This window comes from Manis javanica, chromosome 13 (genome assembly GCF_040802235.1).
Source record: "Manis javanica isolate MJ-LG chromosome 13, MJ_LKY, whole genome shotgun sequence".
Classification (NCBI taxonomy): domain Eukaryota; kingdom Metazoa; phylum Chordata; class Mammalia; order Pholidota; family Manidae; genus Manis; species Manis javanica.
In genome coordinates this window covers 96,682,821-96,697,043 of record NC_133168.1, presented here as the reverse complement: position 1 = coordinate 96,697,043, position 14,223 = coordinate 96,682,821, and the positions used below count along the sequence as shown (strand labels likewise).

Genomic DNA, 14,223 nt, shown 5'->3' with positions numbered 1-14,223 from the left:
GCACGAGGGCTCCGGGGCGGCGGCAGCGATCACGCTTCAGCGTCTTCCCGGCTCCCCGGGTCTCGGTCGACACTAACACAGACGCCCTCCGACCTCTTCTTTTCTCTACACAAGCACAGGCTCGGAGGCTGGCTGAGGGCCTCCCGTGCCCACGAGCGGCCCCGGCGCCCCGACCGAGCCCGTGCTCCGCCCGCCTCCCGACCGCGCGCCTGCTTTTCACACTTCCGGGCACTGTCCTTTCCACGCGCCGCAAAATCCCCGCACTGCGTGTCTCCTCCCCCTCTGAGCACTTTCTCGGGGCGGCTGTTTTGCAAATGAATCCCCTACTCCAGGCTTGCTGGCCCGGTCGGGTCAAGGGGCATCTATCTATCTTCTCTGGAAAAAAAAAAAAAAAAAAAAAAAACCGCCCGCGGCCGGCCTGGGTTCAAATCCCGACGCCTGCTCTTCCCGGCCGCGTGACCTTGGCCGAGTGCCCTCAGCCCCCGCAGGGAGTGAGCGTTTCGGGGCTCCCCGTCTCCTTTGGGACTCTGCGGCAAAGACAATGAGAGGGGGGACCCCGGCACAGTGGCTGACGCGGAAAGCAGAAGCCCTCCGCCATCGTCGCCCGCGGTTGCGGGACCGCGTCGACATCCCCCATTCGCGTCTAGATTTTTTTTTTTTTCTCGCCCGATGCGGCGCTGGGATTCGAACCTGGGCCCGACGGGGCTGGGCGCTTCCCTCTGGGGCCTGGGAGGAGCCGGGAGGCGATCGGGGCGCCAGGCCGGGAGCAGGCCTCAAAGGAGGCCGGGAGCCAACCCCGAGGCTAGGGGACCCCCTCTTCACGGCCGCGGGGGTCTGCCGCCGCACCTCCTGCCCACCCCCAGGGCCCCAGCTCCACCTTTTTGAGCCGCTCCATCAAAACGCTCTTGTTGCCGCTCGAGTCCAGATTCCGTTTCCTCAGCTCCGCCCGCAGGTCGATCACCCGCAGGTCGCTGAGGCGCCGCGTCCCGGTCTCCGACGAGGCGGAACTCAGAGCCGCTGCGCCCGCCGCACTCGAATCGCCCAGGCCTGAGAGAGTCTCCGCCATTCCAGGGGCCCTGGTTCCACCACCCACTTCACACAGAACCGGGCCGGTTTTATCTCGGCTTCTCGCACAAAATGGCGCCGCTTGCGAGGGAACAGCTCCAGCCGCCCCGGCGCGCCTCGCTTTTGCGCAAGCGCACCCAGCGCAAGACGGGCGCTCCCAGTCGCGTCTGCACATGCGTGGTGAGAGTCCTGGGGGGAAATACGCAGGCGCGTTGTGTCTCACCAGCCTTCCGCCGCGAACGTCCGGAACACATGCGTGCTGCAGTTACGGCGCCTGCGCGTAGCGGGGGGGGAACGTGAGGTTGGACGACGCACGAGCGTGCTTGCGGATGAGAAGGCGGGTGTGTGCGGCGCGCGTGCGCGGCCGGAAAGCGGGGCGGGAGGAAGCGAGTGCGTTTTCCTCTTAGGCAGCGCCATTTTGTGCTCAGAGCCGCTACAGCCGCCGGCGGTGTGGGAAGTAGCTGGCGGAGACGGGAAGCCCGGGATGGCGGAGACTCTGGCAGGGTCCAGCGACTCGGGTTCTGGCACGGCCGCTGTCGGTCCGGGCACTTCGGAGGCAGGAACGCGGCGGCTCAGCGACCTGCGGGTGATCGATTTGCGCGCGGAGCTGAAGAAGCGGAACCTGGACACGGGCGGCAACAAGAGCGTCCTGATGGAGCGGCTAAAGAAGGTGAGTCGGCTCGGGGCCCCGGGGGTGGAGCCGGAGGCCGGGGCACGCCTCCGCGCCAGCCTGTCACCGCGACTCCCGGCCCTGGGGCGCGCCTGGCCCTCCCACCCCCTGGTTCGTCGCCGCCCGTCTGTGCCTGTCTTCCAGCCAGGCGCCTCTAGTGCGCGGAAGGCCTGTCTTCTTAGCCACCGGGGTGTTCCCTGGACCCCTCCCGGGGCTCGGGTTGGCGACTTGGCTCTGTGACCTTGGACAAGTGCCTTCCTCTCTGCGCCTCAGTTTCTTTCCCTGCAGAATGGATGACTAAACCAAACCTTTGAGATTTTGCAAGACAGGGGGCTCTACTTTTCCTGCCCCAGGATCTTTGCTCTTATGCTTTCCGCCCGACTACTGTTCTCTCAAGTCTTCTCTTGGCTCCTGCCGTGTTGTCATTTCGGGTCTGTCTGAGATGGCACCTCCCCTACCACCCTCTCTAAAAGCACTGCCTCTCTCACACCATCCTGTTTTTATACCCCACCTCGTAGTACTTAATCCTAAATTGAGTATGGGGGATTGTCGTCTCCCCAGCCAGAACAAGCTCCCAGAGGAGCTTGAATTCACCACCGAGTGCTCGGTGTTGTGCCAGGCACGCGGAAGGCACTGAAATACCTCCACCTACCCTGTCTGGTCGGTGGTTTTCCTTCCTAGAAGTCAGGGAGGCCTGTTGAACACTGCTCAGCCCCTTTCTGTGGCAAAGCACATCTTCGGTCTTCTTGTTATCTTAAAGTAGAATGTCCGACAGTTTCAAGGTTGGGTGTCCTTGGGAACTGGTCATTGACCCTGACTCTGCGGCCCCAGCTCACACATCCCTTTGTCTTTTGGGCATGGGGCCTAGAGAGAACCAAGTTGTGTTGGGCACATCCTGTGCCTTTCCTGCTCGCAGCCCAGATAACAGAACCGAGAACTGCGCTTTGCAAGGAGAGTTGTGCCTTTGTTTACTGGGAAGTGTATGTCACAGAGAACCGTGTGTGCCCCAAAGCTCCCGATAACATTGTAAAATTCATCTCCTAATAGGCTGTTAAGGAAGAAGGGCAGGATCCTGATGACATTGGCATCGCATTGGAAGCCACAAGCAAGAAGCCAGCGAAGAGATTTGTTAAAGGTATCCACTTGTGCTAACAGCCGCGTGAGTGTTTAGAGACCTTACTTAGAGAACTGGTTCTTAGCACTGTTCCTGTTCTTCCCGCTGCAAGAATGTCCCCTGTCTGAAAATAAGCTTGTTCTTCACCAGCTACCAAGTAGCCCTGTCTGGGCAGCGGGGAGGAGTAGATGTGCTCGTGCCAAGTGAGGCTGAAATATATGTACGTATATAGAAAAATCTCAGTGCTGGTCACTGGGGGTAAAAAAGAGCAACTGCCCAACTGGTCTGAGCAAACAGAGGCACCTGCTTGGCTTCCTTCCTGGTTCAAAAAATAGGTCTCAAACCAAGGAAAATGACGCCAACGCAAGACAGAATAGAACACAACTTCTCTAGGGTCCAAAATAGATGTCAGAGTGTTAGCACCTTGCCTATTTTTCACCAATGTGGGTTTCTAAAAATTGAGATGTAATTTTACATACTGCAAAATTCATCTGTTGAACATATACAATTAGGTGGTTTTCAAGCATGTTCATGAGCCTGAGCAGCTGTCAACACTATCTAATCTACATACAGCTTTTTCCTCACCCATTAAACAAGCCCCTTGCCTCCCTCCCCCAGCCCTCAGTGATCATCTGATCGACTCTCTATGGAGTTGCCTTCTCTGCATGTTTCATATAAATGGGATCCTATGACATGTGGCCTTTGTGTCGGCTTTCACTGAGCATGTTTTCAAGGATCATCCATGTTGTGACATATATCAGTGTTTCTTTTTTTTTTATGGCTGATACCAGTAGTTTGGGAAGCATTTAATTCCATAAAACTTTGAAACCTTGCTATTCTCATTAGCAGTTATCCTCGTTATTAGGTTTTATGGTGATGAGGACAATATAAAATCAAAACTCTTGTGTGATAGGCTTGTTTTCCTGAAAGGTATGGCACGAAAATTCCCATAGCTGGATGTGTCCTGTTCATCTGAATTCAAGTGCTAAATTCAGGTGGTGGAGGACAATGCTTAGAAAGTAAAAAGAAGTTAATTTGTAGCCTTGTCAACAATTTCACTTTACTTTTTTAAACAGCTTTTCCTAGAAGGAAAACTTCCCCATAAGTCGTCTTTTTAGAACTTACCCATGTGTTTTGAAAGGTTAAACTTTTTAGTTGGGTTACGTAAGGAATTTACATTTAGGTTTAATTTTAAAAACATCGATATGTTTTGGTGCCCTTGGAACTGTCTGTATTTCAGCTATAAATACAGTCCACATGAATACAGACTGTAAGAGATTGTTCTACAGGAAGAAACAAACACCTCTTTGTGCGTCACTGTTACCCATGGTCTGAAAGTCTGTCTTACTGCAGCTGTGAAACAACCTAATATGTTAGTTCAAGGGTTTTTAATGAAAGATTTAATGTAGATGCTCACTTAAAACTTGAAGTTCAAGGCTTACCAATCAATGTTACTGGCTTCTAATGGGGAGCTTTGTATCATTAGACAGACTAAACTTTAGCTGATTGCTTCAAATACCTCTTTGAATCCCTGGATGAAAGCTTAGGTGACATCAAAACTACTTGGAGTTAACATTTTGTCAAAAAGCTCTCATCATAGTTGATTTCCATTGGTGTAAAGGAACATTTGGGTCAGTACAGCTCCAGCTGGGATTAGACACTGGACCCTTCCCCTTCCTTTTTCAGGGACGTCACCAAAGCCCAGGGGAGAAACAGGTGGCCAAAGTCCTGGGACAGAGGACAGCTCCTGCAGGGTGTTGAGCTAGCATGTCCTTTGGAGGTGTCTGGGCGTGTGGCTGTGTAAGTGAAGTGGTGGGCCTGGTTGAAATTAGGCCCTCAGGATCACTTAAAAGTGGTTAGGAGGAGTTAACTAGTTGTTTCCCTGAGTATGTGCCAAGGAGTTGGACTAATTCTGGCAATTCGTGAGGAACTGCCACCTTTCAAAATAGAGTAGCTAAAGTTTCTGAGAAGGAAAACTACATTATGAGTCAGAACAAGAAACCTCTCCCTAATTCAACTAAACAGATGAAATTGTTAAAAACCTATGGGTATGTTTTGACGAATTTAAAGTTTGAGTTAGGTTGCGCATGGAATTAAAATGTGATTTTTCCCACACCCCACCAGCTTTTAGTCAGAGTTTAGACCAGGCCCTTGGGATTGGGGTACAGTCTGCCCTGCATCTGTCCGTCATTCCCACTCACATGTGGGTACCTTTCTGGTAAAGCTTTTTGGTCTGCATCTCGTGTTTATAATCTGGTGGGTGCTGTAGGCTGCTTTTTAGAGGCCTAGAAATTGGGTGCAATTGCCAATAGTTTTTAGACATACTGCAATACTACATATTGCAAAAGGATACACTGGATTTAGATGTAATGAGAAGTGGTACAGCTCAGTTTTAAGTCTCACTTTGGGGCCAAACTAAATTCTTATGTGTCAAATGCAGACGGTAAACCTGCTGGTAATACCATGAGTTTTAAATAACGTAAGTATTGTGATGGCTGACATCTAATGAAACTACTTTCTTGAGTGATTATTCATAATAATTGTGAGTGAGATACTTAAGATGGAGACATTGCCATGGTAGTGAAAGATTAGGTTTCTTATGTTTAATTTTCTCACTTTACAAAATTGTAAAGGTATGTTTAGAGGCTTAGGAAAATCTGAAAATGCGCACTTGAAAATAAAATTATCTGTGGTGTTACCACTGAGTGTTTTACGCTGTTGAAAATTGCCTTATATCCATCTGCAATTTACAAATGTAGTCTCACACTGACACATGTACACACGTGCACTTTTAAAATAAAAGTAGATCTATGTGGTTTTGTTTTTTGTTTTCTTGGTTTTTTGCTTGGTTGGTGTTTTCCCATATGAAATATTCCTTAAAAGCATAATTTGTAAGTTGCAAGACGTCATATGGTGTGCCGCGGGGTTTGGCAGACCTGGCACTTGACAATTCAGAGTGAGTAATGTGTAGTTCTGTGTTCTTTGAGCAGCATCCAGGTCACGATGCACTAGATGACAAGAGGAACCCCACACCCGGTTGTGACACCAAAAATGTCTTGAGTCATTGCCAGGTTGCACCCTACTTCTCCTATTGGGAACTAGTGTCCTACATATTAACAAAAGATGCCATGATTTGTTTCCTTTTGGAACGTTCAGGCTGTGTACACTGTTCTGAATTCTTTGGCACTTTAGCACCTGCCCTAAGAGAGAAATTCCTAGAAAGGCTGTATGCATGGTTCTAAGACTTTTGATACATATGGAGCCCAGAGATCTTACTTCCCTTCTGAGTCTGGAAGTGTCCACTCTCCTCCTCCAACCCTCTTGGAAGGATATAGCATTAACTCTGATTGGTTCTTCTGCATTCGTGAAATACAGAGTGACTGCCGACTTTCTGATAGTAGCCTTTGGTTTTTGCCTTGCAAAAAAAATGTCCCTGAGCTAAAGAATGGTGAGAGGCAGGCAGCCTGCTTGAAATGGGTGCTGCTTAGGGAAAATCAGCTCGTTGATAATCTGGGATATTATTTTAGGTTGCAGTTTTGGTTACTACATGGACTTTGTATTTTTGAAACACTTTTTTTGGGAAAATAACCTGTTTTTACCCTTTGCTCGTTTTTTGTGGGGATGTTCGTCTCTAGTTGGGAGTGGTTTTGAAATCTGCAGACAGTTTTAGACATTTTGTGCAAGGTCAAAATACATTGTCTGATAGTATTGCAGAAGTCTTGGGTGTTCATGTCCCATTTGAGACCAAACACACAGTAGAGGAACAGGCACTTTTAGGTTCTTTATAATGTATTCTTGCTGAGACTGAAATCTATAATTGTGTGTAAACAAATTATGAGGCCAGTACCTGAGTGTTACTTAATTGAACATATATTCTGTTTTTAGGACAAAAGATGGAGGAAGAAGGCACAGAAGACAATGGCCTGGAAGAAGATTCCAGAGACGGGCAGGTATGTGGCATCCCAGAGGAAACTAGCAAGAAGTCTGCAACCTGGCCTGCCTGGTCGTTGGCACCTTGCATTCCTCTTTACAGGAGGATTTGGAAGCAAGTTTGGAGAGCTTGCAGAATATTGACATGATGGATGTTAGTGTGTTAGAAGAAACTGAGGTTGAAAGCAGCAGTGCTCCAGACTTTGGGGACGACGGCTCTGACAGCATTCTGGACTCCTTTTGTGACAGCAAGGAGTATGTGGCTGCACAGCTGAGAGAGCTCCCACCTCAGCTCACAGAACACGCTGTAGGTAACTTGTAGACATGGTGAAATGGGGATCCCTGGGGCTCCCCAATGCTAACATACTGTTCATAGGAGCTAGAACATGCTGAGAGTTGGCTAAGTAGCACAGTTAAATCACCAGTCACCATAAACACTTAATTCAGTGTCTAAACATTGCTGGTAAATTATAGGCATTTAAACTCTGCATAGGTCAGGTATTAATGCATAGCTTCTCTGTAGTGCTGAGAACATTTTTATAATTGGGTGGGAGACATTTTCTAAGCATAAGCCATGAAAGGCTGACAAAAAATAAGTGCCAAAAAAACTATAGGAAGGCAAGAAAACCATACATGATCTCATCTTCAAGGTAATCCTGTTGATACTTTAAAAAATGTGTTCTGTACACAAAGTTAAACAGTTACATGAGAAGATATGAAATACAGTGAAGAAAAGTACTTTGTCCCCTCAATAGAACCTTGCCGTTAAAGGGAACCACTGTGACCTTGTACGTAAGAGAGGGCTGGATTCTTTGGCCAATGGCACACCCCCAACTTTCATTTCCCGTATTTGGCATAAAGCACTCTGGTGGCCATCCTAGGACTGGTTGTCATTTTAACCTACTGACTTGGCATGCCCAGCCGTCTCAGTTTGGTGGTGTGGTTTTTTTGTTTTCGATTAAGGAATTACAACTTTACACTGGAAAAAAGTACCTACGTAAGACTGAACTTTAAACCTTAAATGCCAGAAGTCACAAACTCCAAACATGACTATCCTTCAGCCTAGGGTAGCACTGCACATTGATCCTGTTGTATAAGTGTTAATTATTTCCAGAGCATGGACTTGGTTTCTAACTTCTTGGTTAATGGAAGCATCTCGGTCATAAGGTTCAAACCTGGAAGAGGAAAAAGAAAATTGAGAAAGGGATATTACTGTATTCCACTTAAAAAAGGTAAAAGGGCTTCAAATTTAGTAACCTTTAAAAAAACTAGTTTTTTTTTTTTAATAGCGGTAAAAGAGAAAACAAGTTAAATGTTCGTTTTAAATAGAGCACCCTAAGAAGAAATTGCCCGCTTATTTGTTACTGTTAAAAGTATCCCTACCGCGTGAAATCGGAGGAGTGTGAAGGTTTTCGTGTTCCTGATCTGCTTTGGAGATTCTCTGGGCGGTGCACGCTGACCGCCAGTGCCTGGAAACTGCCTAGGAGAGGACCGCGTTTGTTCACTGCCACTGCCCGCAGAGCACCTGCCGTCTGCAAGCCTGTCAGAAGCGCTGGTGGCGCCTAGTCCTGGAGGCAGGTGGTAAACTAAAGGCCCAGCAGCAGACTTGCAGACGGTGAGAGGTGCTCTGAAGGAAGCAGACATGTAGGCTGCCTGGAAACTGGTGAGGCGTAGGTCTTGGCATCCACAACGCGGTCTCCACAAAGTGATCTTAGGTTTCCTCTTTCAGGTGGATGGCGAAGCCTTCGAGAACACTATGGATGCTTCATCATTGGACTTGAAAGTACCTCCGGTAAGTACCGTCTGGTTCTGTGCGGCTGGAAACTCAACACGAGTAGTTAACTTTCTGTAGTGAAAAAAGATACGTGTATGTCTGTAAACACATTGATGCTGAGCTGGGTGCTGGGGATGAGAGACTGGGCCAAACAGGTGTAGTAGCCTCAGGGTCTGCGGTCTGGTGGACGCTGTTAACCAGCGAGAAGGCAGCCAGCAGGGAAGAGAAATTGGGAGGCAGAGGCTCAGGCAGTCGGCCTGTGAGAGCACCTGCAAGGCTTCCCAGAGGAAGTCCTCTCCCAGTCGGGATCTGATGACTAGTCAGGGGTCAGCCCGGCGAGCAGGGCAGAGAGAGGGTTGTGTTGACAGCGTCCGGTTATAAATAACACCTTGCGTTGGCAGAAGTACATTTTCCTCAAGTCTGGTGTGGTGTATAAAGCGGTGGCCATCTGTGTGACCTGCACCTTGACTGCGGGAGCTTTCCCACTGCAGGGGCCATAGGTCAGCTCAGACTTGGGGGTGGGGTGGCCAAATGAAGGGGGTCATTGAATAGGCTAAGTATTAACTCCACCTCTGCTGGGGCAAAACTGTCAAAACAAGCTTGTCTTTGAATTATTAAATGGAATGCATGGTTTTGAGTATGAAATTTGTTTGGAAATAGGTGTTTATTCATACTTGAGTGGAAGACATGACTGCTGGGGAGACACGTCTGTCCGGGTTTTAAGTTTTCTTTTTCTCTCTCTTTAAAATAGGATATTGAAGAACCGCTATTGGAGCCAGGTACTGTTAAGAGAAACACGGCAGTTATGGTTTGAAAGTTTTCCCACTCCTATTTTTTTCAAGCTGTCTCTATATTTTAAGCTGTGTTATGGTGTTGTAAATTATTTTAATGGTGGACAATCCAGATCGTACAAGGATCAGAGATTGGAAACCCATTCATATCACCAGATCTGTGGAAGTGCCGTTCTGGTTTCTGAAGGGCAAATACATTTGGTGAGATGTAGTGATTATTTCCATCTCTAACCACGTAGCGTGGCCTTTAAGTAATTCCCCTCCCCCAATATTCTTCCATGTGTTTCTACACATGAAACAGATCTTGTGATATTTTGTTGCAGTCATTGATTAACACAGTTAAGGCAGGATACAGTGGTGGTCAGGGCACTCGTAATCTGAGAAGTCCTGGATTCCAGAAGAGGAGACAGAGTTTCTTCATGAAAATTTCCAGCATGTTATTCCCCTTCTGGACTGCGTTTATCTCCCGCCACCGGAAGAAATTCTGGTTTTCATGTTGGACTGTTGTGTTTAAAAGAAATTCAAAGAAATTTGGAAATTGAGCTGTCATTGAATGGTGATACATTCAGTTAAGCAACTTGGACTTTGGAAAAATAAGCGGAAGACCCACCCTCGAACAAAAACGTGAAGAAGACTGTCGAGAAGCAGCCCAATGTTTGCAGGTGTTTAAATCTGGGGGCCTTTTCTCTTCCCTGTAGCGTAGAGGCTTGCTCTAGCCGTCGGTCGGAGCGCAGGTAGTGTAACCAGTGTAACTGTGTACCCGCGGGTTTTCCAATCTCTGTGTAGCTAGCGGTTCTCTTCGTGTTAGTGTGGCAGCCGTGCCAGTTCCACATTTGTGATTGCTTGATTTCCCTGGTAATTAAACCTTGTGCCATTCTATTCCTGTTAAATCCGTAGAAAATGAGAAAATACTCGACATTTTGGGGGAAACTTGTAAATCTGAGCCAGTAAAAGAAGAAGGTTCCGAGCTGGAGCAGCCATTTGCACAGGATACAAGTAGCGTGGGGCCAGACAGAAAGCTTGCGGAGGAAGAGGACCTTTTTGGCAGCGCCCATCCGGAAGAGGGTGATTTAGATTTGGCCAGCGAGTCAACAGCGCAAGCTCAGTCGAGCAAGGCAGACACCCTGTTAGCGGTAGTGAAAAGGGAGCCCGCGGAGCAGACAGGCGGTGGCGCGCGGACGGACTGTGAGCCTGTAGGGCTAGAGAAGCCAGTTGAGCAGAGTAGGACAGCCCCAGAGCCCGCGGAAGCCTCTAGCGAGGAGGTCCCGGAAGCGCCCCAGGAAGCCTCAAGCCCAGACCCCAGGGATAGCAAAGAAGACGTGAAGAAGTTTGCTTTTGAAGCTTGTAATGAAGTCCCTCCGGCTCCTAAAGAGTCCTCAGCCAGTGAGGGCGCTGATCAGAAAATGAGGTTTGTTTTTTCTCAGTTTTAGACCAGACGCTATCTCCTTTTCATTGGTCGTTTAATGACACACATAAGCTGTTTTTTCTGCAATTGGCCAGCCAGACTGATGCAATTGTAGTTTTACTGCTAAAGAATGTTTTAATTCTCTTTGTGTATTTTTAATGGGTGACTCGATTCCTTTTCTTTTTCTCAACCTACTACGGTTGTGTTCTTAAATTGTTAAGTGTTAACCTTCAGCTAAATCGAATTGACTTAATAATCTGACGTTGTATTTTGGGGGTCAGATTTCCAGTATAAATTTGCAAAGATGTCTGTTAAAATTTTATTTCAGACTAATTTTCTGGTAGGTATGCAGTTTAGCACGTATCATATTTATAATTTGCTTCTCTTTCACTTTTTTCCTGTATGAGTAACATTAACTTTTGTCTCTAGCTCTTTTAAGGAAGAAAAAGATATAAAGCCAATCATTAAAGATGAAAAAGGTATGATTTAACTTATGTGGCAGGGAGCCACCTGTGGATCCCTTACTGGGAAGGGAGGGGCCTGCACATATACCCATATTTCAGATCCAGCAGTTTGTTCTGTTGAGGATTGCTGGAATTTACCATCTAACAATATCTTGACAGATTAGTTTGAAAGCTTTTGTGCTTCATGCCCCTATGCTGCTTGTCAGTTATGAGATGGTGAGAATCCTGGTATCCTTTATTATAATCCTGTCCTGCCCATTGAAGAGAAACCTAACAAGAAATTGTGGAAACCTCTCCTGGTTGAGAACTGATGGTCAAGACATTTCAGTTTGTGACTGCCGTGGCCGTGATTATTTCTCAAGAAGAAAACAGCTTCTGTGATCCGGATTTTCCATCTTCTGTCCTGTGTGTTGGCAATAATTAAATTCTAGAATCAGAAGAGTTGACATTGGGCTATAATTTTAGGAACGGTCATGCCTCCTGCCACGCCTGAGACACAGCGTAATCCTCTCCCTCCCGCTCCAGGTCGTACCAGTAGCAGCTCTGGGAGGAACCTGTGGGTCAGTGGACTGTCTTCCACCACCCGAGCGACAGATCTGAAGAATCTTTTCAACAAGTATGGAAAGGTATGCTTCCTGCTGCTGAGCCTCAGTGTGGCATGGGAAGAACGAACCCAGTAGTCTAGACACTTATTTCTTGCTTGTTAATTTCATTGTGGTTGTTTCTCATTTTAAGAAAAGGAGAGAAAAAAACACCTGATTTATGTATGTCCTGTTACCTGGTGGAGAGTAACAGGCAGAGCAGATAGTTTGCTGCATCATAGAGCACTACTCAGAAAATGGGTATAAACAGCTAAAATCTAAATGTTCTCTTATTAAAGAAATTGCTATCTTTTGGCCTATACAAAACTTGTAGCTAGCTTGCTGAGTTTTTTCCTTAACAGTGTTAACATTTGTATCTTCTAGCATCTTAAACATGTGTGTATGTATGTATACGTATGTAGTTTGAGGACTGTTAGTGGTTTAAAAACAAATCAACTAATATGCTGCTCCTGGGGACAGGAGGAAAAGTGATACAATTCAGAAGCTTTCCAAGGACTTGAAGGACATTTAAAAACGTTTCCATGGTCCTGGAATTAGGTAAAGCAGCAGTCTCATCCTAAGCCATAGGGACTGCCCTGGTCTTCCGCCCTCCTGTCGGGGTGGCTCCTGGACATGGCAGCGATTCCAGGCAGAGCTTCAGCAGCCACCTGATGTGGCCTCGACAAGGCTGCCCTGGGCATTCCTTTGCTTAGGTCTTTTACCTGATAAGACGTTGCATTAAATAACTTAAGCATGTGGGACTTCAAAGAAGCATTTGTTAGACTGAATTTTTCTTCATAGTGAATGTCTTTCAGAGGGGCTTAAAAAGCTATTAAGTCACAGCCTAGTCATTCAATTGTTTTGGTGACTTCCTTCTTGACTTAGTAACCAATTAGGAAGCCCAGGCAAACGGATAGAAGGTTACTGTCATCACAGATCTTACAGTCTGGTGGAGAAACCATTTAAGAAGGAAATACATATGACATGTTGTGATAAATATATTAAGGAAAATTACAGCATGCCTTCAATTCGTGGGAGGGAGACCAAATTAGGATTGGGGTGGTGGGTGTGGCACACCTTGCTGAGGAAGTGATATTTAAGCAGAGGCCTGGGGGATCAGAGTCGACCGTGCCCACAGAGCTCAGCTCTGGGCTAAAGCACCAGGGCTTGCTTAGGACGCCCCATGGAGGGACAAGGGTCTGTGATTTGGGTAAACCAATCAAGGGCTGCTGTGAGGGCAGAGGGCAGGACTGGAGGACAGGACATGGGATCTTTTCCTGGTATCTGCTCTCATTTGGGTCTGTTAGCCATGGAGTGATGCTCTTGGCAAGGGTAATTGGTTTGATGGAAAGGTCAGATGACCCCATAATTGGCTCAGCCCCCAACTTTGAGGATAGGTAAGAAGTAAAGGTTCATCTCTGGTAGGGGAACTGATATCTGTATCCTCAGCAGAGGCTTCTGTCACCTCTGGCCCTGAAGGCGTGCTCCGGGCATGGGCTCTCCTCACTGCAGAACACCACCTCCCTCTGTAGGTGGAAACATGAATGTCAGGGTCTGCTGGCCACCTAGAGTGTGGAGCACCTTCCCCCCCTCACAGTTGGGATCACTGGGGTCCAGAGGGAAGAGATGGCTTGCTCACGTTGACCCACTGAGCAGAGGTGGTCAAAGCTAGACCTAGGGCTCCTGTGCTTCAGACTCTTTGCGTTTCTCAGGGGTGCTGGCTGTCCCCTCACTTCGTTGAATGACCTGCAGAACATTTACATTTGTGTGGTGGGGTGTAAATCTATAGTCTGGCTGTGCGTATTCTCCCTGTCCTTTCTGTGCTCAGATCCCTTGTTCCTGTTAACTTGCAGCCTTATGCATTGAGTATTTTTTATGATTTGTGGCTTATTAGTTATAACTAGTATGTATAACTATGTTCTAGTTTCTTGAGGTATGAAGTTTGGTTGTTTATTTGAGATTTTTCTTGTTAATGTAGTCATTTAGTGCTATGAACTTTCCCCTTAGAACTGCTTTTGCTGCATCCCCTAAGTTTTGGTATGTTGTATTTCCAGTTTTTCATTTGCCACAAGGTATTTTTTTATTTCTCTTTTAATTTCTTCTTTGACTCACTGGTTGAGCTGTAATTTTAGTGGTTGCTTTTAGGAATTACAATACACATCTTATCATTGTCCATCTCGCAGTGATGTTACAACAGTTCCCAGATAGTATAAGAACCTAACAGCAGTGCACTGCCATTTCCCACCCTGACCTTTGGGTGTTATCGTTACACATTTTGCTTCTACTTAATACCACAGAGTACCTTATTGGCTAATTTTTGTGTTTTTGTTTGCTTTGCTTTAAACAATTATATTTTAAAGAGATTTATAAATAAGGAAAAACGTGTTTTTCATTACCCACAGGTTTGCCTTTTGGAGAATGGTTTTTAT

General features: G+C 46.9%; 2 protein-coding genes across 8 annotated transcripts in view; one reads left to right on the top strand and one right to left on the bottom strand.

Moving 5' to 3' along the window:
• Window positions 1–1,229, bottom strand: part of SAFB (scaffold attachment factor B) — a 29,169-nt gene extending 27,940 nt beyond the window's left edge. For 2 of the 6 annotated variants that reach the window (XR_005061332.2, XR_005061333.2), the window contains exon 1: window positions 878–1,229. Coding sequence is in view for 4 of the 6 variants with exons in the window: in XM_017672282.3 (XP_017527771.1) it covers window positions 878–1,066 (189 nt within the window). In the remaining 2 variants the exon portion in view is untranslated. The remainder of the gene's footprint in view (window positions 1–877) is intronic. The other 4 variants (XM_017672282.3, XM_017672281.3, XM_017672284.3 and 1 more) reach the window with 4 other exon arrangements.
• Window positions 1,230–1,347: 118 nt separating this feature from the next.
• Window positions 1,348–14,223, top strand: part of SAFB2 (scaffold attachment factor B2) — a 31,468-nt gene continuing 18,592 nt past the window's right edge. Inside the window, exons 1-9 of one of the 2 annotated variants that reach the window (XM_037018329.2) lie at window positions 1,348–1,735; window positions 2,783–2,870; window positions 6,735–6,799; window positions 6,883–7,086; window positions 8,509–8,571; window positions 9,305–9,332; window positions 10,242–10,752; window positions 11,179–11,228; window positions 11,739–11,839. In XM_037018329.2, the coding sequence (XP_036874224.1) occupies window positions 1,550–1,735; window positions 2,783–2,870; window positions 6,735–6,799; window positions 6,883–7,086; window positions 8,509–8,571; window positions 9,305–9,332; window positions 10,242–10,752; window positions 11,179–11,228; window positions 11,739–11,839 (1,296 nt within the window). In that variant the 5' untranslated portion in view covers window positions 1,348–1,549. Of the gene's footprint in view, window positions 1,736–2,782; window positions 2,895–6,734; window positions 6,800–6,882; window positions 7,087–8,508; window positions 8,572–9,304; window positions 9,333–10,241; window positions 10,753–11,178; window positions 11,229–11,738; window positions 11,840–14,223 lie in introns of both variants that reach the window. The other variant, XM_037018330.2, reaches the window with a different exon arrangement.